The sequence below is a fragment of the Chrysemys picta genome, chromosome 1 (assembly GCF_011386835.1).
Source record: "Chrysemys picta bellii isolate R12L10 chromosome 1, ASM1138683v2, whole genome shotgun sequence".
Classification (NCBI taxonomy): Eukaryota; Metazoa; Chordata; order Testudines; family Emydidae; genus Chrysemys; species Chrysemys picta.
The window spans coordinates 230095359-230118528 of record NC_088791.1 but is presented as its reverse complement, the minus strand read 5'-3'; the positions used below and the strand labels follow the sequence as shown (position 1 = coordinate 230118528).

General features: G+C 43.0%; 1 protein-coding gene across 6 annotated transcripts in view; it reads left to right on the top strand.

The window, feature by feature from the left end:
* Positions 1-2767: 2767 nt before the first annotated feature.
* The window catches only part of LOC101951641 (CD99 antigen), a 514232-nt gene continuing 493829 nt past the window's right edge, over positions 2768-23170 (top strand). For 2 of the 6 annotated variants that reach the window (XM_065580777.1, XM_065580774.1), the window contains exons 1-3: positions 2959-3274; positions 22564-22602; positions 23028-23072. In XM_065580777.1, coding sequence (XP_065436849.1) covers positions 3214-3274; positions 22564-22602; positions 23028-23072 — 145 coding nt within the window. In that variant the 5' untranslated portion in view covers positions 2959-3213. Of the gene's footprint in view, positions 3275-22563; positions 22603-23027; positions 23073-23170 lie in introns of all 6 variants that reach the window. The other 4 variants (XM_005283322.5, XM_042840858.2, XM_065580775.1 and 1 more) reach the window with 4 other exon arrangements.

Here is a 23170-nt window from a genome sequence, read left to right as displayed (position 1 = left end):
TTTGCAGATGATACAAAACTACTCAAGATAAGTCCTAGGCAGACTGTGAAGAGCTACAAAAGGATCTCTCAAAACTGGGTAACTGGACAACAAAGTGGCAGATGAAATTCAATGTTGATGAATGCAAAGTAATGCACATTGGAAAACATAATCCCAACTATACATATACAATTATGGGGTCTAAATTACCTGTTGCCACTCAAGAAAGAGATCCTGGAGTCATTGTGGATAGTTCTCTGAAAACATCCACTCAATGTGCAGCGGCAGTCAAAAAAGCAAACAGAATGTTAGGAATCATTAAGAAAGGGATAGATAAGAAGACAGAAAATATCTTATTGCCTCTATATAAATCCATGGTATGCCTACATCTTGAACACCGCGTGAAGGTGTGGTCGCCCCATCTCAAAAAAGATAGATTGGAATTAGAAAAGGTTCAGAAAAGGGCAACAAAAATGATGAACGGTATGGAACAACTGCCATATGAGGAGAGATTAATAAGGCTAGGACTCTTCAGCTTGGAAAAGAGACGACTAAGGGGGGATATGATAGAGGTCTGTAAAATCATGACTGGTGTGGAGAAAGTAAAGAAGGAAGTGTTATTTACTCCTTCTCATGACACAAGAACTAGGGGTCAGCAAATGAAATTAATAGGCAGTGGATTTAAAGAAAACAAAAGGAATTATTTTTCAACACAATGCACAGCCAACCTGTGGAACTCCTTCTCAGAGGATGTTGTGAAGGCCAAGACTATAACATGGTTCAAAAAAGAACTAAACAAATTCATGGAGGATAGGTCCATCAATGGCTATTAGCCAGGATGGGCAGGGATGGTGTCCCTACCCTCTGTTTGCCAGAAACCGGGCATGGGCGAAAGGGGATGGATCACTTGATGCTTACCTGTTCTGTTCTTTCCCTCTGGCGTACCTGACATTGGCCACTGTTGGAAGACAGGATGATTGGGCTAGATGGACCTTTGGTCTGACCCAGTATGGCTGTTCTTATGTTCTTATTTGAACGTAATCTTTATACATTGATATTTATCTTGATATAATTATTTTGTATGTATTTTGGCACAAAGACTTTCATATTGTTCATTAGCTCTACCTGGTCCCCAGGGAGAGAGGTATGGTTCAGTCTAGTACCAAGGGTTCAGTCCTGCAAGTGATGAGTGGGATTACTGGTGTATGGCAGTGCAGATTATAGGATAGGCTTTTAATATTGTATAATATCTGGGGAAGCAGGCAGAGGTAAAGGACTATATCCTTTGTGGCAAAGATGTAAAACCTCTAAATTGTAACTTCCATGAAGAAATGTGGGTTATTTAGCTGTGTTTAAATAAAAAAAAAAAGTCTTATATTTGTAAACAGTCCTCCCACATCTGAATAATTCACATAAAAACCAAATATGGCACTTACATACCATGACATGTTGCACAAGAGAATTTTAATTTAGATTTGTGTCCTTTTAATTTAGTTTTAAGAAGTCCAATCTTGCATTGTTTGTGCATCCCAAATTCTCTGCAACGTCAAGGAGAGTTTCTGTGGTTGGATGAAGGTGTGGCCTAGCCTAGCAGACCCTGCATTTCAACTATCAAAGCCTGAGGCCTCGGTTACACTTGAGAATTCACAGTGCTGCCGCAGCAGCGCTGTGAAGCACGAGTGTAGTCGTGCCGCCAGCGCTGCGAGAGCTCTCTCACAGCGCTGCAAGTACTCCACCTCTCCGAGGGGAATAGCTTGCAGCGCTGCAGGCGCTGATTACACTGGCGCTTTACAGCGCTGCACTCGCTGCGCTTGGGGGGGGGGCATTTTCACACCCCTGAGCGCAGCAAGTTGCAGCACTGTACAGCACCAGTGTAGCCAAGGCTAAGAGAGGATTTGATTCACCTAGTTCATCGCCTTTTGGGATTTATTTTAAATATCTCCCATGTCTGCAGGTAGGCCTGTGAGAGCTAGATACTAGTGAGAGGTTTTAGAACTGCAAAACACAAGTCCCGATGTCCAACATCCTCCCTCCATAAAAGTTTGAGTGCTTTTTGTTGTTGGATTCCACCCATCCCCCGAGACAGCATGAAATCTGAATCTGGCTTTTGACCCCTCTCCCCTTCCACTTCCTACAATGTCTGTGATTCAAGAGATCCTCTCTCTTTTCAACAAAAACAACAAGGCGTCTGGTGGCACCTTAAAGACTAACAGATTTATTTGGGCATAAGCTTTCATGGGTAAAAACCTCACTTCTTCGGATTGTTTTTGTAGATACAGACTGACACGGCTATCTCTTTTCAACAGGTATGGAGACAAAAGGAAAGGTGTTTCCCATACCATGCTAACCTGAAAGAGACCAACCCCTGCCAATTCACTTTGTGGAGGCAAGAAACTTATACCTAGCAGAGTCATCTGAATCTGGAAGGATTAGAAAGATAATATATTTTATTGGACAAATAAAAGATATTGCCTCACCCATGTTGTCTCTTAGTAATATCCTGGGACCCACATGGCTATAACTACACTGCATACCATCCAGGGAGGACGTCAGTTTCTTTGCAGGTCCAGAAAAGAACTCCCTGCTGCCGCTTTTGCCAGACAGCAAAGTAAAAAACCGGTTTTGGCACCTATTGCGTTGAGTCATTGCTCTCTCTCTCTCTCTCTGCACCAGTTTCTGGCTCAGATCTACACTCTGACAACCTTCCTGCCCTCGCACTGCAACCCCCCCCGGTGCCCGTTAGCAGCCTAACGTGCCGGGTGCACTCCCACGCTATTTTCCGCAGCTCGGGGACAGCCTCTCCCCATCTGCACCGCACCCCACCCGCTAGTCTCCCGTGACCTAAGGCGTGGCATGCCCTGGCAGGCACGCACTGTCCCTTCTCCCACCCAGCGGCCGGAGTGGAGGTTGGCCCCTTTGTCTCATTGGCTGCCGGGGGCCAGCTCTCCCTGCGGATTGGCTGCCTGCCTCTGGTAGGTAGGATTCTTGGAGAGAGGGGACAACTACACCCCTTTTTTGGCTGCGGGGCTCGCGCTGTAATTGCTGTTTGTGCAGCAGATCCTGTGCGCGGGGAGGGCTGTGGCTGCTGCCTGTGGCGCACCCGGGACCCGCTGCTGGCGGGAGTGGAGTTAGTGGCTTGTTGGAAAGAAAGTTAGAAGTGTGTGTGTGTGTCGGTGGGCGGGAAACCTGTGGGGAAAGTTTGCCCCTTAGTCTCCGGAGCGGCAGCAGCGGATCATGCAGCGGGGGAGACTCACCCTCCTAGTGTCTCTGGCTTTTCTTCTGCTCCACGTGAGAGGTAAGAAGGTGGAGCAGACGCTGGGGGAAGAAGGTCGCTGCAGTGCACCTCGCCCTTCTTTCCCTTTGCTGCGACGGGGATCTGTGGCGGGGGTTTTGCTGTGGGGCTGCGCTCCCCTACGCAGCCCTCCCTCCCTCTTGCCACCTGGGGTTGGGTGCTGGGAGCTGTGGCCCGCTGCCAGCATAGACTGAACAAAGGAGCGGCTGTATTGGGGGCGGGCAGGAGGATGGTGGGGCGCCCAGACGGGAGATCCGCATGACTGTGTGGCTCTCAGGGCGGGGTTGTAGCGCAGACGGGGCAGTGCCCGGAGCTCCCCTTTGTCCATACAGCGGTGCGCGCCCAGGGGGGTGGCCTGTGCGGGGACCCCTCTCGCTGTCTGCACGGGCTGGCCGCCGCTAGGCGAGAGCGAACAAAGAGCGGCGCTGCGGGGTGAGCCCCGCGCGTGGGTGCGCGCCCCGGGTCCATAAATGGCTGGTCCACCACCCCCTAGGTGGGATGAGCCTGGTGGTCTGCCTCTGCTCCCCCAGTGACAGCCACCCGAGAAGCCCTCGGAGGAGGCAGCCGGATTGGAAAAACTTCCTTTTCTGCGATCGGGGGCTGCCACGTTTTAGTTGGCGACTCTCTTTTATTTTATTTTTTTGCGGTGGAATTTAATTCCTGGGAAAATGGGATTTGCAGTGATGGCGGGGAAATCGCCTTTACTGTGGGCACTGAACCTGGCGCTACTGGAAATGAGGCAGAGGGTGATGGGGGAGGATTGACCACAGGGCTGGGACATGGAAATAAGCCAGGTATATTACGTTGGACCGGTTGGCTTGCTCATTGTCTGGTTTGGGAGAACGGAAAGGATCTGGGAGTTGTCTCTTTGTGTATTGCTAGCCTGGGGAGGAGAAATGCTACATACTTGTAAGGCTAGGGAATCCTTAGCTGCCTTCCTGCCCCACCCCAACAGCGTGGAGTATCTAGCGGACGTCTTTCAGGGGAGGTGGGATGACTGAAGTGCACATCATTCTCCCACTAGATCTGCACAGAGTGGTCCTCTTCACATTTGCCCGTTGAACCATAGATACAGCAGGGGTACTGTGGTCACTTACAGAGGAGGTGATGTTGCCCTTTTAAAAAAAACTTGTACAGTATGGAAATGTTTATTTTTTTCACCTCTCACTTTATATATTGTATGTACCAAATTAGTTGCTGTGTTTTCATTAGTTTGTGCGTAGAAGGAGGGGGCTTTTCTTGAATGCCACCGGGAGTTTTGGCACAGTCAGAGCTCTAAAACAGCTTCCATTTTAGGAAAGAAAGAGGAGTTACTTTAAGTCGGAGCAACAGTTATCCACTTGCAAGTTAGCTTTGAGTTATCAGCACAATTACTATACTATGGGAAACTTCAAGGTAAACAAACAAAAACTTTGCTGACAATTTCCCTTTGATTTTAATATTCTTATGAGCAGACTTTTTTTTAGCCTTGAAACTTTTGCCCATTTTTTTTGCACAGAATATTTATTTAAAAACAATAGGTTGAATGCTAGGATTCTGATGCATTATTTGGAGAAATGCAGCTACCGTAGCTAAAACTACTCTATCCAATAAGAACTTATGTAATCTCTGTTGGCTAAGGTCTGATGTGATACAAGGATATGTGACACAAATTGTCACTTACTTTGCACAATTTGTCACTTAATTACTTCTTGCAAGGATGGTATTATTTTTGCCGCACCAAAGAAGGCTAGTTGATGCTACGTAGTCATATATTTTTCCTGTCAAATATTTAGCAAAACTGTTAGTTTAAAATCACATGTTGCCTCAGAGCTTCAGAGGACATGCAGTAGAGCAGGGGTGGCCAATCTGTGGCTCTGGAGCCACATGTGGCTCTTGAGAAGTTTAATATGCGGCTCCTTGTATAGGCACTAACTCCGGGGCTGGAGCTATAGGCGCCAACTTTCCAGTGTGCCGGGGGGTGCTCACTGCTCAATCCCTGGCTCTGCCACAGGCCCTGCCCCCACTCCACTCCTTCCCGCCCCCTCCTCTGAGCCTGCAGTGCCCTCACTTCTCCCCCCTCCCCCCTGAGCCTCGCCACAAAACAGCTGATTGGGAGGGAGGGGGAGGCGCGGTGGGTTGGAGGCGTTGGGAGGGGGGGTGGGGGAGCTAGTGGGGGGCTGCTGACCTATTACTGTGGCTCTTTGGCAATGTACATTTGTAAATTCTGGCTCCTTCTCAGGCTCACGTTGGCCACCCGTGTCATAGAGGGAGAGGAGGATGTTAAGTGTTTGACAAATCTTTGCAAGAAGGTAAATTGTTCTGACATGATCAGTAACCTTAACTCAGCTTGTTGTGTCCAGGGTTACAGTTCATAATGTGAATGCATTATCCCAACCAAATGAAAAAAGACACAAATAAGATCCTATTTTTTTTAAACAATATTTGTATGCATTCATGCATGGTATGAAGAAAGCTTCAGTTTTAACCAGTGTGAAGCTACTTTAAATAAAGCAGTTTACATCAATTATCTACATCACTTGATTTTAAAATATCATCAGTCTAAATCAGGTGGAGGTTTGGCAAAACTAATTTGAAAACTTCTGCTCTTACAACATTAGGCTAAAAATATATCCTAAATTTTGAAATGGTTTTTAAAATGCCACTGTCTGTAAGGTATCTTTTTTGAAGCTTCACTACTTTGTCAGTATCAGTTCTGTAAATGTAAGGCTCTGATCCTGCAAACGCTTAAGCAGTTGTGTAACTTTACTCACATGAACAGTCCCATTAACTTCAGTGGGGACTGCTCCTGTTCTTAAAGTTAAGCATGAGAGTTTGCAGCATCCGGGCTAGCACTGTATTTTTTTTATTCAATGTTGCTCTAAATGGCATAAAATCTTTGTCATTCCAAAACAAAATTGCTTTAGTGTTAACAATGTTATAAACACAGGCCAAATTTGTTTTAAAATAAGAGCCTAAAGTTAAGCTCGCATTTAGACACATGCAGGTAAGATTTTCAAAGTGTGAGGCAGGGGGAGGGATAGCTCAGTGGTTTGAGCACTGGCCTGCTAAACCTAGGGTTGTGAGTTCAGTCCTTGAGGGGGCCACTTAGCCATCTGGGGCAAAATCAGTATGTGGTCCTGCTAGTGAAGGCAGGGGGCTGGACTCAATGACCTTTCAAGGTCCCTTCCAGTTCTAGGATATCTCCATTAATTTATTTTATTTATAACTTCATAGCAGAAAAAAATCTCTATGTAGTAGCTGAAATTTTACTAACAATTAGAAAATTAAAGAAATAAATACAAAACAACTATCTCATCACTTTAAGACTATAAAATAGAAAGAATGTAAAGAACTAGAAATTTATGAATAAAAATTGTGATTTTAACCACCCTGGCTTCAACTGTACACTTCTTTAGTTGGTTTAAATTCAGACTTTGAAAAAAATGGTCAAAATACAGTTAAATTATGCATTTTAATATTGAGAGTATGTGGATCAAATTCCCCCATGCATCATTCTGAAAATGTAATTCCATATTAAATGAGCAGTTAATGATTGTATTTCCTTTGGGTACTATTGCTGTTCGCCAATTTCTGGTGGGGGTATCATTTTATAGAGCCACACATACTGTACTATGAAGCTGAAAATGTGCAGCAGGCTATTCTTTACCACTGTCACTGAAAAGAGTCCAGTTCTGTGACTCAGACTCTGAAGGCTTTTACTTTTTACACTGATAATTTACATAAAAGGACAACTGTGCATGCTAAATCAAAATGACTTCATTGCGGCAGTGCAGAAGTTCTTTGAAGTCATGACAGTGTAGCTTGGCAACTGTTGAACACTCCTTAGCTCTACACTGCACAGCCAGAAACAATTTCTAGATATTAATGTTTGCTGTTACTACTTTAACATGTCACATGGGGTGGCAGCTATACTTAAAATGTTTGTCCTTGTTTGATTCTTGTTACTGTGATCCACGTACTGGGGAAGGCATTATTTGTTTGGAGGATACAGTTTAGTACAAAGCTACTGTAATTGCCATGTCCTTTATTCATTTAGTATTGCAAGAAGATGAAAGGTTTCAGAGTAGCAGCCGTGTTAGTCTGTATCCGCAAAAAGAACAGGAGTACTTGTGGCACCTGAGAGACTAACAAATTTATTAGAGCATAAGCTTTCGTGGGCTACAGTAGTTAGTCTCTAAGGTGCCACAAGTACTCCTGTTCTTTTTAAGAAGCTGAAAGTGCACCCAGAAATCTACTAGCCAGAGACCAATAGGTCAAGAGTGTGTAAAGCATATGAAGGGAGGGAGGAGGAGGGCAAGTCACCAGGGAGTTCCAGGGGCCAGGGTTCATTTTCAGCTGGTAGAAAAGGGGAGGGTACATGGGTTTGTACCTGGTTGCATTTACTTTTTCCTTAGAATGTGGGAAAGGGGAACAACACTTCATCTTCCATATGAATCTCTGACTAGTGTTTGATACATTTGAAATCCCAGGGCTACTTGTTGGGAAAGGAGCAAGTGGTAGCAGCAGCAGCATTGAAGTGCTCTGTCTGCAGACTCAGACAGCACCACAACAGTTAACATTTGGAAGGTTCTTTGCAATCATAAGGAGATGGCTAATGAAAGCAGAAATTATGTAAAAACTGGTACATTGACACTTCTCAAATATCCAGTCTTAATTCTCTTCCCCTAAGTAGGTTTCTATCATCAATATACAAAATGTCAAATGGACACTTATAAAGAAACATCTTTAGCTGTACTTGTTAAAAGGCAAAAGTCATTAGTAATTCAACTGGTAATTCACTCCACATGTTAACTGGTCTCTAGCCTTCTCACATTTTGAGTCTGTTAATAGTCTTTCTTCTTGGGTCTCTGCCAGCAGTTTTATAGCTATTCCTCACCCGACCCCAAATGTATGCTTATTGTGTACAGTAGAACCTCAGAGTTATGAACACCTGAGTTATGAACTGATCAGTCAACCACACACCTCATTTGGAACTGGAAGTATGCAATCAGGCAGCAGAAGAGACTAAAAAAAAAATGAGAGAGAGAGATAAAGGCAAATGCAGTAAACTAACTGTGTTAAATGTACATTACTACAAAAAATAAAGGGAAAGCAGCATTTTTCTTCTACATAGTAAAGTTTCAAAGCTGAATTAAGTCAATGTTCAGTTGTAAACGTTTGAAAGAACCACCATAACATTTTGTTCAAAGTTATGAACATTTCAGAAAAAACAATGAGGCGTCCTTGTGGCACTTTAGAGACTAACAGATTTATTTGAGTATAAGCTTTTGTGGGCTATTTCAGAGTTACAAAAAACCTCCATTCCCAAGATGTTTGTAACTCTGAGGTTCTATAACTTTCAGCTTTGTGCAGGATGGCGGGTGAGAATACTTCATCCACAAGATCTGTTCACAAGAAATCTTTTTAATCCCAGGTCTTTTCTTTTGAATAATAGAATTTTGGTCTAGGTAAAAATAAATTTTGGGGTGTGTTTTTTGGTTTGTTTGTTGCTTTTCCCCTCTCACACAGGATATCCATTGTCTTTTTTGTTGTCTACTAAATCTTAGTTATTTGTCTGAATAAAAGGTTCCAAGTTGGTATTTTTATTACACAAAAGCTGTTTGTAAACTCCAGAGCTTATATTGTCTGGATTTGATCTGTTGGTGTTTTAGTTATAACATTCTCTTCTCATGCTGGTCCTTTTTATTTTAATTTTAAGCTAGACCATAGACATTCATTTCAACTTTTTCTTTATTTAATTTTTGCTCTAAACTAGTGAATTGTTTCACAAATAGAAATTAAACTGTGGGGATACAAAAGTTATTTAATACAAAGTTCTCTACCTAAAGCTGTGTCTGCAGTTTTAAAACAGAGCATATCTAATAGGCTTGATGGTAATGATACAATTGTTAGTAGAGTTTAATCTTAAAGATGCCCACTCCAAAGAATTACTCTTTCAATCTGTGGCGCCTAGTGCACAAAACAAGTTGAAGGAATGGAAGTGCCAGATATCAACCCTTATTTTGTCTTCCTACTCCCTGCCTCACATTTGGGGTAACCTACATTTGGGGGCAAGGGAGATAGCATGCTTAAGAGGTGGGTAGCAGAGTAGGGTTTTGGTGAAAGGTTCTTGGTGAAGGGTTCTGCGAATCTTGTGCAAATGGCTCTTCGAAGCTGGTGAAGAAGAGTCTTTGCTCAGACCCACGTTCTCAGTTTTACTTTTTTTCCTTTTGTTTATTCCTCTTTTCTATTACACTCCTTCAGTATTATATATCCTTTCCTCCTAACACCACTCATCCACATTCTCCCTCTTCCACCAATCCCCAAATCTATGCACCCTCACTGCCCAGCCCCAACACAACACTGTCACCCACATCTCCAAATCCTGTGCAGCAATCCTGCATCCCAGTCCCTCTTCCATCATCCTCCCTGCTAACTCCCACACATACATAGCCGTCACTGCTTGAAGCAAACCGCTCCATGATTCCCTCCCCACAGCAACTCTGCACCAAGGTTTCCCTTCTCACATATACTACAGCCCACTATCATTCTCCCCTGCAGCAGCCTTCTCCCCTCTGCAACCCCCTGTCATTCCATTTGTCTTCCTGCCTTTCCCACAATGCACCTGGGAACCCCCACTTCTTCCTACAACCACTCCCTACAGCAAATCCCTGGTTTCCTCTTGCTACCATCTCTGTCTTCCACTTCACTACCACCCACATGGCTATGACCAGGAAGGCAAGGGATTGCAGCAAGCCCTTTTGAATGTCCCATGTCTTCAACCAACAATGGTGAAATTTGTGGTGGGAGTTGCTTTGCCTTTGGTGACTAATGAAATTATCATGTCAGAGGCTTGAAATTTCATCACGTTGCCTTGATCAACATGTATGCCATATTTCACAGGCAGAGGCGGCTTCAGGCACCAGCGCAGCAAGCGCGTGCCTGGGACGGCAAGCTGCGGGGGGCGGCGTGCCGGTCGCCATGAGGGCGTCAGTCAGGCAGCCTTCTGCGGCATGCCTGCGGGAGGTCTGCCGGTCCCGTGGCTTTGGCGGCAATTCGGCGGCGGATACACTGAAGACGCAGGACCGGCAGATCACCCGCAGAAATGCCGCCGAATCCGCGTGACCAGCGGATCGCCTGCAGGCGTGCTGCCAAAGGCCGCCTGACTGCCGTGCTTGGGGCGGCAAAAAACATAGAGCCGCCCCTGTTCACTAGAGGGCTAGGGCATTTTCAGGGCCACAATGAATCCCCTGGTGGCTGCAGGCTGTATCACACTGTATAGTTTAACCGCTACGCTTGCAACCAGATCATGCAAATTGATCTTTGAGAGTGGATGCTTATACCTGTATGGAGACACTCAACTTCATTGAGTTTCTGGGTACATGCAAGCATCTGGCCACACTGAACCTATTGATGGAGTCAGAGGAAGAGACTGGGGAATGGATTGTCAACTTATTAATTGTGGTATAATGGAGTGGAAATGAGTTAGGATTGTCTGAGTGACTTGCCGTGTATTTTAGTAGTTCATTGTAACTTTTGATTGTTTTAGTGGAATAGTAGTCAGAGTGTGGGATGGTTGCTCCTGAAGAAATCAGAAGTGGCTTTCAGAGATAAGGATGGAAGATTTAAACACACAATTGCTGTAATTTCTGGGCAAGAGCCAGTATTCAAGGTGCAGTTCCCTTGTAAGTGTTAAAATGTTGCAGTCACTTTCTTTGGGGTGGGATGTGTGTTTACTAATCACAAGACACTTCATAGCTACACAGATAAAATCTTTATGAATATGGAAATTAAACTATCAGGATCTGGGTGCTGTCCTTTGTTATCATGAACCATGATTTACATTAAGTCATGGTTTATGACTTCTTACCACTTGGTCTTTAAAACATATGATGTTCTGTTCCCTCTCCCTAGCAAACATGGGAAAAAGAAGAACAGGAGGACTTGTGGCACCTTAGAGACTAACAAATTTATTAGAGCATAAGCTTTCGTGGACTACAGCCCACTTCTTCGGATGCATATGCATATGCATCCGAAGAAGTGGGCTGTAGTCCACGAAAGCTTATGCTCTAATAAATTTGTTAGTCTCTAAGGTGCCACAAGTCCTCCTGTTCTTCTTTTTGCGGATACAGACTAACACGGCTGCTACTCTGAAACATGGGAAAGACACTGAAGTGTACAGGAGTATAAAATATTCTTTAGTGTAATGATAGGCCATCCCAGTAGTTAGCTCTCTAGTGAAGAAAAATTGGCATAAACCACTCAGTGTGAGTTTTATTTTCCTATCTGCAACAGTATTTGACAGTCTCATTCTGTTGTATGGTGTCAGGAAGTTAACTGTCTGCTTGGGCCAAACATTCTTCTTTTAACGAACCTGAATGAAACTGATTTCGGAACTGTTTATCTGTTAATTTCCTTTGTAATTGTCACAATTTGTCAAGTTGTAGAATTCTTATGAGTAGCTTTAACATTCATGTGAGGAAACTGCTGATGCCTGAGATGCATAGGGCTAGATACGCACGAAGTACTTGTGAGAACACTGAAACTTGCCCCTAAACTTCTCTGTCCTGGTTTGAGATACGTGCTCTGTTGCCATGAAAATCTCATGGGAATAATGTTGTCTGCTTGTGATCCCGACATGAGGAATACAACACATTAACATTCCTTGAGGAATGGGTAATGGTCCTGGAAGCTCTGTAGTTCCAGATATTTGTATAGTTTTCCTAAATAGAAATGGAAAAGAGTATTGCTGTAACTGACAAGGTTCTTGTTGCCTTAAAGCCAGAAATCGTCAATGAGTAGCATAATAAAGGAGGCTACTGATAATTTAGCTTTGGAAAGGGCAGAATGAACAATGAATTGACATTGACAGTTTCTTCTTTGGTGGTGATGGGATGTGTGGAGGAATGAGAACTTTCTGATAAGTGTATCACCGGTTAAGGAAACCTGATTGTAGCAAATCCTGTTCATTGTTTATCACAAGTCTTTGCTAGGTTTGTAAAAGTTTAAAATAACAGTCCTTGGACAAGTTAAACTTGGAAGCTGTGTGCTGTAGATGATATAAATACTGTGAAGGTTTGTTTGTATGCCTTTTGATCATGGAAAATGAATGAAGCTATTATAGACTTTCAATAGCTGGATTTTAAAATGCCAGGGGTGGAATTTTCAAAGGAAACTAAGGGAATTAGATGCCCAATTTCCATTTAATTTCATTGGGATTTGGGTGCTGAATTCCCTGAGGTTTTTGAATGTGTTTATAAATGATGCAAAACCAATATAAAAGAATATAGGGATTTCCAAAAAGCTCTAGATTTGAAAGTCTCTTGCTCTTGCAAATCCTGTGACTTGGATGCATTATAAAAGCACTTGGTTTTGTGGACTTATCATTGTTGCTAGTATTTTCCTACTTATTAGCAACATGTGGTAACTTCTTGGAAAAAATCTTTCCACTATATTTAACTCTTCCCTGCAGAAATTGGGGATCATTCCCTGTACATCAGCTGTAGCCAGTACTTGAATTTGAACCACTTTCTAAATGTAAAGCTAACTTTTTCTTGGGGGAGGAGGGTCAAATGACAACATTCAACTTTTTAAAGCAACAGAGAGTCCTATGGCACCTTTAAGACTAACAGATGTATTGGAGCATAAGCTTTTGTGGGTGAATGCCCACTTCATCAGATGCATGTCATGCATCCGATGAAGTGGGCATTCACCCATGAAAGCTTATGCTCCAATACATCTGTTAGTCTTAAAGGTGCCATAGGACTCTCTGTTGCTTTTTACAGATCCAGAATAACATGGCTCCCCTCTGATACTTGAGCTTTTTAAAGGAAAGCTGAATGTTACATTTGTTGTGGAGATGAAAGTATTTGTTTTTGTTCTAAAATAGTAAGCTGACTTAACCTTAGATTCAATTTAGGCCTTTTTTACACTGCAGAGTTTTGTCGCTAAAAGGCAGCTTTTGGCGACAAAATGTGGAGGTGTGCACACTGCAATGCTACTTTTGGTGACAAAAATCTTCTGTTTCAACAACAAAATAAAACCACCTTGATGAGAGTCATAAAGCTTTTTGTGGCAAAGTTAAAATGACGAAGTGTCAGTGTAGATACTGCCATTCATGACATCGCCAGAACTGGCCTCCCCCAGTATCCCACAATGCCTGCGGTGACTGTTCTGCTCACTGTTTTGAAATCTGCAGGCATGTGCCCCTCCCCTTTCAAAGCTCTGTTCTGACAGCTGAGCGTGCAGCACTGCTCTGGGCAACAAAGAGCAAATCACTAAGGTGGAATGCTGCTCTTTCCCACACTCCAAACACAGAGGCAGGCAGGCAGGGGCGTGTGTGTGTGTGTGTGTGTGTGTGTGTGTGTGTGTGTGTGTGTGTGTGTGTGTGTGAGAGAGAGAGAGAGAGAGAGAGACTGCTGTGAAGAGCCCTGGAGGGAGGCGGGGGCTGAAGCCAGGGGTGTCTCCCTCCCACTGCCTCAGGACTGATTGCTTCCTGCTGCTGTCTGAATTTACAAGACAGCATGCGGACACTCTCCCCCAACACACACTGTCTCTTCTCCCCCCCCCCCCACCCAACATGCCAAACCTGTGAAAAAAACGTAGAAATTGGGCTTGTTTTTGGCTTAATTGGCTTGTGAGTTTCTTGTTGGCTAATTTTTGGCTTGTTGCTTGTTTGGTTTGTAGCTTGTTGCTTCATTTTTTTGATCTGCTTCCAGCAAGCTGGGGCAAGGAGGCTGGGGGCAAGCAGGGGCAATGGGGGGAGAGAGTCAGGGGTGCATAGTCGGCCCACCAAAGTTCCAGACTGCACGCCAGGGGGATCTAGTCACAGAGAGTGTTGGGGTTCTTAGGGATTAGCTTGTTTTGGCCTTGTTTTGAAATGGGATTAGCTTGATTTTTGGCTTATTTTGAAAGTCGGGGTGCTTATTTACCACGTGAAAATTGGTAACTGTGACACACATGCTCCTTGTCACACACTCTCCCTTCTCTCTCCCCACACACTTCATTTGAAAAGTGGCTGGCAATCTAATAGGATGCTCATGAAACAATGGGATTGAGAAATCTGCATCATGTGATATTGTACCTGTCCCATGAGGCACTGCAAACCCTTCCCAAAACATCCTGCAACCAGTTACACAGTGGGATAGCTACTCACAATGCACTACTCTCTGTGTTGATGCAAGAGCTGCTAGTGTGGATGCGCTCCACCAACACCAGGAGCATAGTGTGGGCATGCAACAGCGCTTTAATTAAAACAGCATAACTTTTGGCAACAAAACTCTTCAGTGAAGACATAGCTTTATCCTGACTGCATTGTGGTTGTGACCTAACTTTATTGCTAGGGGATACTAAGAGCTGGGTAGTGCTTCTCTGGAAGGAGTGAACTTCCAGTGTGCCTGCTTTTTGCACATGCAAATACCTACATGTGCTCTTTAAATAGTCTTACATTAGACAGTGTTGGAATGTCCCCTGTGGTATTCATTGTGGGATGTAATAGTTGTATATGCTCTCTGATTTTACACTATGTAACAGGATGGATTTGTTTTAAATCGTGATTTAAATCACTGGTCAGGAAGACTCGATTTTAATCATGGTTTTCTACATAAAAGTGCATTCTTGTTGGTTGTTATAACTTTAATACATATTCTTCACAACTCAGAGATAGATGTAGGCTTCATTTTTAGAAGGTGCACACTATATTATACATTTTTAAACATTTATTTTGAAAATTTTTCAGATTAGTTTTATAGCTATATCAGAAAATGAATGATTGTTCGGTTATTTCATTTACCAAAGGTAATTGAAGCAGATATTTATGAAGTCATTGGGAGGTGAACTATCTCCAATTCAACAGGTTAATCATTAATATTTGGAGGATTTTCTTGCCATGCTGTATTAGGAGGAGAACATCACCAGACAGACATTTAAATTGTTTTATTTAAATAGAACAACAAAGTTAAGTATTCTGGATTTTTTTCTTCAACAGCAAACCTATCATATTTTAACAAAACAAGCATATGTCCCTCACTTCTCACATTTATCTCCAGACTTCTCCTTGTCCAGCTCTATTTCACCCCGAACAATCTTCTATTCATTGAACTTTTTGAAACTTTGCACTTTTAGAGAGATGTAAGGAATTGACTCTGTGCACACAAATTGCAGAGGGACAATAGAGTTGAGGTCTGTTATTTATCACCTTTATATATTATTTATTTATTTAAAACATTTTTGCTGTTAACAAGCATGTTGCCTCTAGAGACACCAATCCACAGTTTGAGAACTGCAAAACTAAGTACCTCTGATGGTATCTTCTAGACCAGGGATTGGCAACGTTTGGCACGCAGCTAGCCAGGGTAAGCCCCCTGGTGGGCCGAGCCTGTTTGTTTACTTGCCACGTCTGCAGGTTCGGCTGATCGCGGCTCCCATTGGCCTGGGAAGTGGCGCGGGACGAGGGATGTGCTGGCCGCTGCTTCCCGCAGCCCCCATTGGCCTGGAGTGGGGAACCATGGCAAGTGGGACCTGTGATGGGCCGAACCTGCAGAGGCGGCAAGTAAACAAACCTTCCCGGCCCACAAGGGGGCTTACCCTGTCGAGCCACTTGCCAAACGTTGCCGATCCCTGTTCTAGACTGAGCATTGAGTCCCATTGGGTAGATAGAAAGATTAACCTAAATAATCTATACAGAAGCCCTTGGAACCCCATAAAATTGGGTTCCTAATCCATGAACTAGTGGAACTCATTTACAAAACTTTTCTTAAATATTACATGAATATATTGTCTCATACTATAGAATTAGAATTTATAATCCCTATTCCATGATGAGATACATTATAGCTCAAAGGTATCTTAATTAAAGCTATCTTTAGATAGGTTTTTACTCAAAAAGCATTTTATCAAAAAAATAAAAAAAAACCCATTGATTTTTATCCACCCTGCTATGTAAAGTGTACACACTCATGTTTGCATCTGCAAAGTGCACTTTGTGTCTGCAGTTTTGTGTTCACACAAAAAGAAACTGGGGTGAGGCCATTGTGAAAAATACATTCCTTAAGCTTTGAAAGGCTTTATTAAAAGTTGTCCGTTTCAGTAAGCAAGTGAGATGTTTTGCCGTTGAGAATGTCCTGATTGTGTCAGGTGCTCAGATGCCATGGCAATGAGTACATTATACAGTAGCGTCAACCCCAAGCCTTCACTGAGTATAAGAATTTATGTAGAATAGAATCAAGTGTGGTAAGCTCACCTTTGGGAGGAATAACTTTCCCAGAAACAAACATGGCAAACATTTTAACCCTATGCTAGCTGACTGTGTGCTCTGAGACCATACTGAGGTCCCTAGGGGAAAATAGTCACCTCAGTTCTGAACCTATGTCCTTACTGACCCTAACCTTGTGGAACTAAACTGTGGTATAGAATTAGTTCTGGCATTTGGATAGTGATTTGAAGGTTGAACACTGGATTTTGGGCCTTAATCTACCCAGCCCAACTGACAGGGCTGGCTCCAGGCACCAGCCCAGCAAGCAGGTGCTTGGGGTGGTCAAGGGGAAGGAGTGGCATGTCGGGCTGTTCGGCGGGTCCCTCTTGGAGGGAAGAATTCCTGCCAAAGAACAAAGTGGCGCGGTGGAGCTGCCGCCGGAGTGCCGCCGATCGCAACTGCGATCGCGGCTTTTTTTTTTTTTTTCCCCCGCCACTTGGGGCGGCAAAAACCCTGGAGCCGGTCCTGCTAACTGAATGGCTTCAGAGGCGGCGCCCAGATTTGTTGTTGCTACGCAGCAGGACTGGTTTTGGTTTCTGGATAACAGCTGTCATTAGTCTTACTAAATGCTGAGCTCCTTGTGCCAGATTCTGTAACCTCCTGTTTACCCTACTCTTATGTACTCTCAGATGTTCATCTGGTGATTCAAAGCACTCTAACTCTCCATTCCTAAACTAAATGCTTCTGTCAAGCCATCCACATTATCAGCACCAGAGCTTGTTTTGTTTGTGATGCAAGCCCTCAGTGAATAGGTTTCTCTTGTTACAAAATGTGCCACAATTCCTAATTTCTCTATCCAGTCTTGAATGGATATTAACGCAGATCGACATAATTTGTGATGCATCCCCTGAGTTCCAGCATGCACCACAGACACGTGGAAACATGAAATTCAAACTAGGGTATGTGTGGGAGAAAGGTGGCCTCTTGAATGGATGTTCACGTCTGTCAAAGGATCCTCTGTACATTTTCACTTCTGTTCAGAGGAAGGAATGGTCTGTTCTGAAATTCAGCTTCAGGAGCTGAAAAGTGATAATGGACAACTGCTTATTTGCTCCTTGTTTAGGTATCCCATCACTTAAAAAAATGTCATTGCTACCTTGGAAGGGGTGTCTAGAAACCATTCTTTTTGCATAAAGGCCTGTTGGGAGACTTTTGTATGTGAACAAATAACCTTGGTAAGTCAAATACATCTTGAGCAATATGAAAGAAATGTAGGTTTCTCTTTTTTACTGGTCCTAGCGGAAGCTTAACTGTCATGGTCACCAATGTTTTCTGACTGTAAACATGCTAAATCCAACAGGACTGAATATGCAGCAAATAGCTGCCTTTTTTGTATTTAGAAAATCTTCACTTCATATTCTGTCTGTATCATTGTCTCATACTTAGAATTTAAGCTCTTTGAGGTAGGGTCAGTCTTCTTTTTGTATAGTACCTAGCACAGTAGGGTCCCAGTTCATGACTGAAGTTCCTAGGTGCTACCACAGTGCAAATAATTAATAGAAAATAAACGTAGAGATTTGATATATGAGCAAAGTTTTGATAGGTGAAGTCTTGTACGAGGGTTGCAGACTGAAAACTACAGTACAGGATTTCAGTTCTGAAGATTTCATGGTATGCTGCTGCAGAGCTAATTATAAGCTGCTGCTTGGCAACGTCTGTAAACATCTTGTCACAGTTTTTGCCTGATCAGGACTGGTGCCCACAACTCTGCCCAGAATGAGATGACTAATACAGCTGCAAGTTCTGCTCCTTCCGCAGTGAGTCATCATCACATTCAAGTTTCTCTGCTTAAAACTTAAAAAAAGAAGTTTTTGCAGAGGTATAAAGGGAACAGAGATTTAAGAGGAATAAAAAAGTTTTCACTTTCTCCTGCGCTGCTTGTTAGTAAATTGTTTTTCTTTTTTGGTTCTAGCTGTTTGTGACATTCACTGTTTTGGAAAAAAAAAAAGGACTGTCAGAATGTGGGATATGCAGTAGATGTTTTTAGTCTTGGATCACTGTATGTTGACAGGAGGCAAATAACTGAATTGGAAACAAATGCCAGTGAGCTCAGAACAGCAGTTCCTAGGTTTAAACTTCAAATAAAAATAAAATTGTGCAAAATACTTTAAAGTGTTGCTTTTACTAATTGCATATGTGCAGACCTACCTACCATGGCACTAGTCCCTCATGGCTGGGTAGCAGATATTCCCATCCTTCTTATAGGTCCACTGAAGGAGGGGGAAAAAATGGAATTACTGGTGGGGTATAGAATTTAGCCAATTAGTTCATTTTATCATCCATTTATCATTGTGTTATTTGGCGTTATGGTTAATTCATATGCTATTTCACAGATAGTCAATGTATGCTAAATAGATTTAAATTGTAGGATAATAGAAGTGTAAGACTGACTATTACACCTCTACCCCGATATAACGTGACCCGATATAACACGAATTCTGATATAACGCAGTAAAGCAGTGCTCCGGGGGATCAAAGCAAGTTTGATATAATGTGGTTTCACCTATAACGTGGTAAGATTTTTTGGCTCCCGGTGACAGTGTTATATTGAGGTAGAGGTGTATTTAGGAGAGATGAATGTGTGTTAGGTATATAAGTAAAGCATGGCAGGAATACAAGACCTATAAGCTGAGACCTGTAAATTTTTAGCTTAGTCATACTAGGCCAGGTTTAAGAATGCTTGACATTAGTGGGTGATCTAGGAATAATCTTATGCCAGGAAGGTCACAAGATCACTATAAAAGATGTGCTCGATGTTACAAAAAACTAGATTGCAATACACTGCAGGGTATTGTTCAAGATCATGAGACACCGGAGTGTTAGATCATGGAATGTCCTGTCGTGACTGCAGCATACATGTTGTGCATAGATGCTAATAAGAATAAGCGAAAGTAAGAAACAGCCTATGAAAAATGGGGCACTCCAATATTCATGGGATATAAGGGAAACCCTCATGCATCTGCATAAGGTGTTGGGTGTGATCAGAATAACAATATAAAAGAGGTTCCCTGGTTGGGTAAAAGTGGGAAGACTCCCACCGGAAACCCCAGCAGGAACCATCCCTCTATTGACAATAATCTGTTGAGAGGTCCATCGAGGACCCTAGGATATCTTTGAGGATGTGAGTATGACTACAGCCTTAGTCATTGCATGGGTTTTTGTAGGATTTATATATGTATGGGTAATTGTAACTTTATTGCTTTAATAAAACTTGTAGTAAAGATAAGACTTCAAACTTGTGATTGTGTTTGTGGTCACTATCCTTGGACTTTGTGTGTTCCAAATTTGAGAAAAACACCAGAGGTGATTTTCACGCCATTGAGCTTGAAACTGTAGCAACAGCAGCTGAACTCATGGTAGCTTAATACAAAATTACTAAATTCAATTTAAATTTAAAAAAAGCTACAGGAGAATAGGAGTGGTATTAAATATAACTATAGGGAATTGTGCAACCTGCTTGGGACAAGCTGTTTTACCCTCTGTGGAGATGCATCATAATAAATCCTCAATCTCAGCCTGTATTCTTGCTCACGACCAAAGCAGGAGCTCCTCTAAATCAGTTGTCTCGTGCCAGCTTCTGCAGTGGAATGTAGTTACCACTAGCTCTAGCTATCATTTCCTTTCCCACCCCGTTCAGTGAAGAAGCTTCCATGAGTCACAGCAACAGAGTTCCATTTCAATGTCTGTCCCTCTTCAGTGGCCTTCAATTCATCAGCCCTTCAAAGCTTTATATTTGCTCAGAAATAGCTTTTGCCTACCTAGTGCTTCAGATGTTATATTTTTAAATTTATTTTCCCAGCTATCTCCAGCAATTGGCATAGCCTGTGTCAGTCAGGGCATCAAGGCTGGCAGCTACTGCTCTGTTAGAGGGGCTAGGTTTTTTCCCCCTAGCTTTCTGCTCATATGCTTGAGAACACTTGCAACTCATGGATTTGTATATTGTGTGTATGGAGAGGAGGTAGCACAGCAGTTTCAAAAAGTGCTCTAATGCTGCACTATGCCTCTCATAGACAGACATATTGATGCATTCTTGATCCCTTATGGTTTCCAGTACTAGTTGCTTCAGAGGAAATTCCATGAAATGCTATCCATGGACAATTATAAAATAACCTTTTTTTCCTCCATTTGTGCTGGGAAAGAAGCTTGCAATCTTCTCCTTAGTATCTGAACCTCATCCCAATCATTCATAACTCTCAGCTCAGAATTGTATTATTGCAGTGCATTCACCACTGGGGCCAGATTTTCATTTTGAAAAAAGTTTGACATCTGGGGATCCTGAGCTATTGAAAATCTGGCCCTAAACAGGACTATATCTGAAGACCTCTCAGTAACTTCAGTCAGTACAAGATAAGACTTCCTGCTTTAAGTGGTTACCCAGATCATATCATACATGCCCAGCAGTCAAAAAGAGGCTTCAGTCTTATTTGTGGGTGATGTTTACAAGTGAAAATGATAAAACCTTAGCATTACAGTACTTTTTTGGATCTTGGCTCTCTTAGACTGTGTCTCCCCCTCATGGGCGCACCACGGCAGAGGCAATGAGCTGAGATGCTCAAACGAACAGTTCCTTTGTGTTAAATGTCAGGTGATGGCGGAGGCAGGGAGCTACCAGTGAATAGTCCTCTTCTCTGCAATTGGTATCTCCCCTCCAAATATACCTTTTACTCCACCAAAGCCTAGATTTAATTTAACTATTCCTCATGTGATGCTTTTTGTGCTTCACATAAAGTGTTTTAAGTTTTTTGCCTGTCTGGGTTAGGTCCCATTTTCTGGCTATTTTGACTTTTTGCATGCCCGTTGGAAACAGGCCAGTTTATCTGCAGATCCTAAACGGAAGAGATTCTCTTTGCAAGATGGATAAGCTTCAGCCTTTGTGATCTACTTTTATGCTGAATTCCTAAGATGGTATGGATGCATCTTGCATACCTTTCTAAGGTGGTGTGAGTTCCCGCTGAATCATTCTGGCAATATGTCTCATGTGCACGCCCACTCCTATGAAGTAGTTTTTCCATGAGCTGGGTGTTTAAAAGGTCCCATAGCATTTTTCAGGAGTGGAGTAAAGGAAAGTGGGTAGTGAGAAGATCCTCTCCTCTCTCTGCCTCTCACACCTGTGGAGACTTGGAATACCTGCCTTGGCTGTGCAAGAGCCCAGCCACAAACCCAGTGCATTCATTATGATGGTTATCTTCAGAGAGCAACTACAATTAAGAGCTTTTTTCTTCCACCCCTTCAGATTGCCTATTTTTGTCTGTTTCAAATGTCTTCTGTTCTAAGGCTACGTCTGCACTAGGAGCTGGGGGTGTGATTTCCAGCTTGCATAGACATACTCGTGCTAGCTCTCATCAAGCTAGCATGCTAAAAATAGTAGCCTAGCTGCGATAGTACAGCAGCAGGGAGTGGTGCGCCAAGTACATACTCCCAGGGTTCAGGGCAGCTAGCCTATGCCACTCCTTGCTGCTGTCTGTGCTACACTACTACAGTAGAACTTCAGAGTTACAAACACCGGAGTTGTCTCTCGCTCCCCCAGTCTCTGCTCACAGCACTGCTCTGTCCAGGATGCTGGCAGTTCTCTCAGCCCTCCAGAGACACAGTCCTTTCTCCCAGGGCTCCCAGCAGAGAACTGCCCTCCTCTGCCCTACAGCTCCCTTTTAATATGGGCCTGCTTGGCACTGATGGGCTGCTCCCTTCAGCCCTTTTCTGATTGGCTGCCTCTGGCACAACTTCCCTAGGTTGACTTTAAACCCTTTTCTGCCAGTGATGGGGTGTCTGCCCCTCACGGGGAAGAATGCATTTACTCCATGGAAGACTGTCTGACCTTACTGAGATTGTCTGCAAATAGGGCCCTTATAATAATCCCATATCCCTTCTCTTCTAAAGGAGTGTTTGGGGGGAAGCACTTTTGCTTCCTGCCCACAGTACTGAGAAACTCCCTCTATTTTAGCTGCATGTGGGGCAACATTGACCAGGATCAGAATGGTGTATTTCAGAGTGAGAAAGATCTCTCCTCATTCTGCTGCTAATTTCTGGCTTTTTTGTGTGTGTGTGTGTGTGTTGATAGGTGAAGACGACTTTAACTTAGAAGATGCATTAGGCCCCGGTAAGTAATATGTTCTTGCAAAAATCCCTTCTTGTGCGATTTTTCTATATATAGTGTTTAGCATTAACGTTAAAACATAATTTAAACACTTAGGAGCAGATTCTGACATCCGTACTGAACATGCTTAAAACCTTTCTCCATGAGTAGCTGTATTAACTTCTCTGGCACAATTTAAGGTATAAGGTGCTAGTTAGTATGACTAAGAGTGTACCAGAACCTGGACCACATAGAAGTGGTCTGGTGGCAATACTTCGATGTTTAAGGGCAACTCATACAACTGTAGAAAACTTGAAAAATTATTGGTCTAATACTTTCACTTATTTTAAAAGGAAGTCTGTTTAAACTTGTTCTCTAAGTATCTTTGTGCAATGTATTCATCAGCAACGTTTCAATTTGTATTAACGTCTATGTCCTTGACATACCAGAGCCTACAAAGAAGCCTGGTTCAGCTACCAAAAAGCCGGAGTTGGGTGAGTAGTGATTAAGTTGGCACATAATGCATCTTACAGTAAATGCTTTATTGTGATTTTAGATGTGCAGTTACTGACAAAGAATCATGGTTACACAT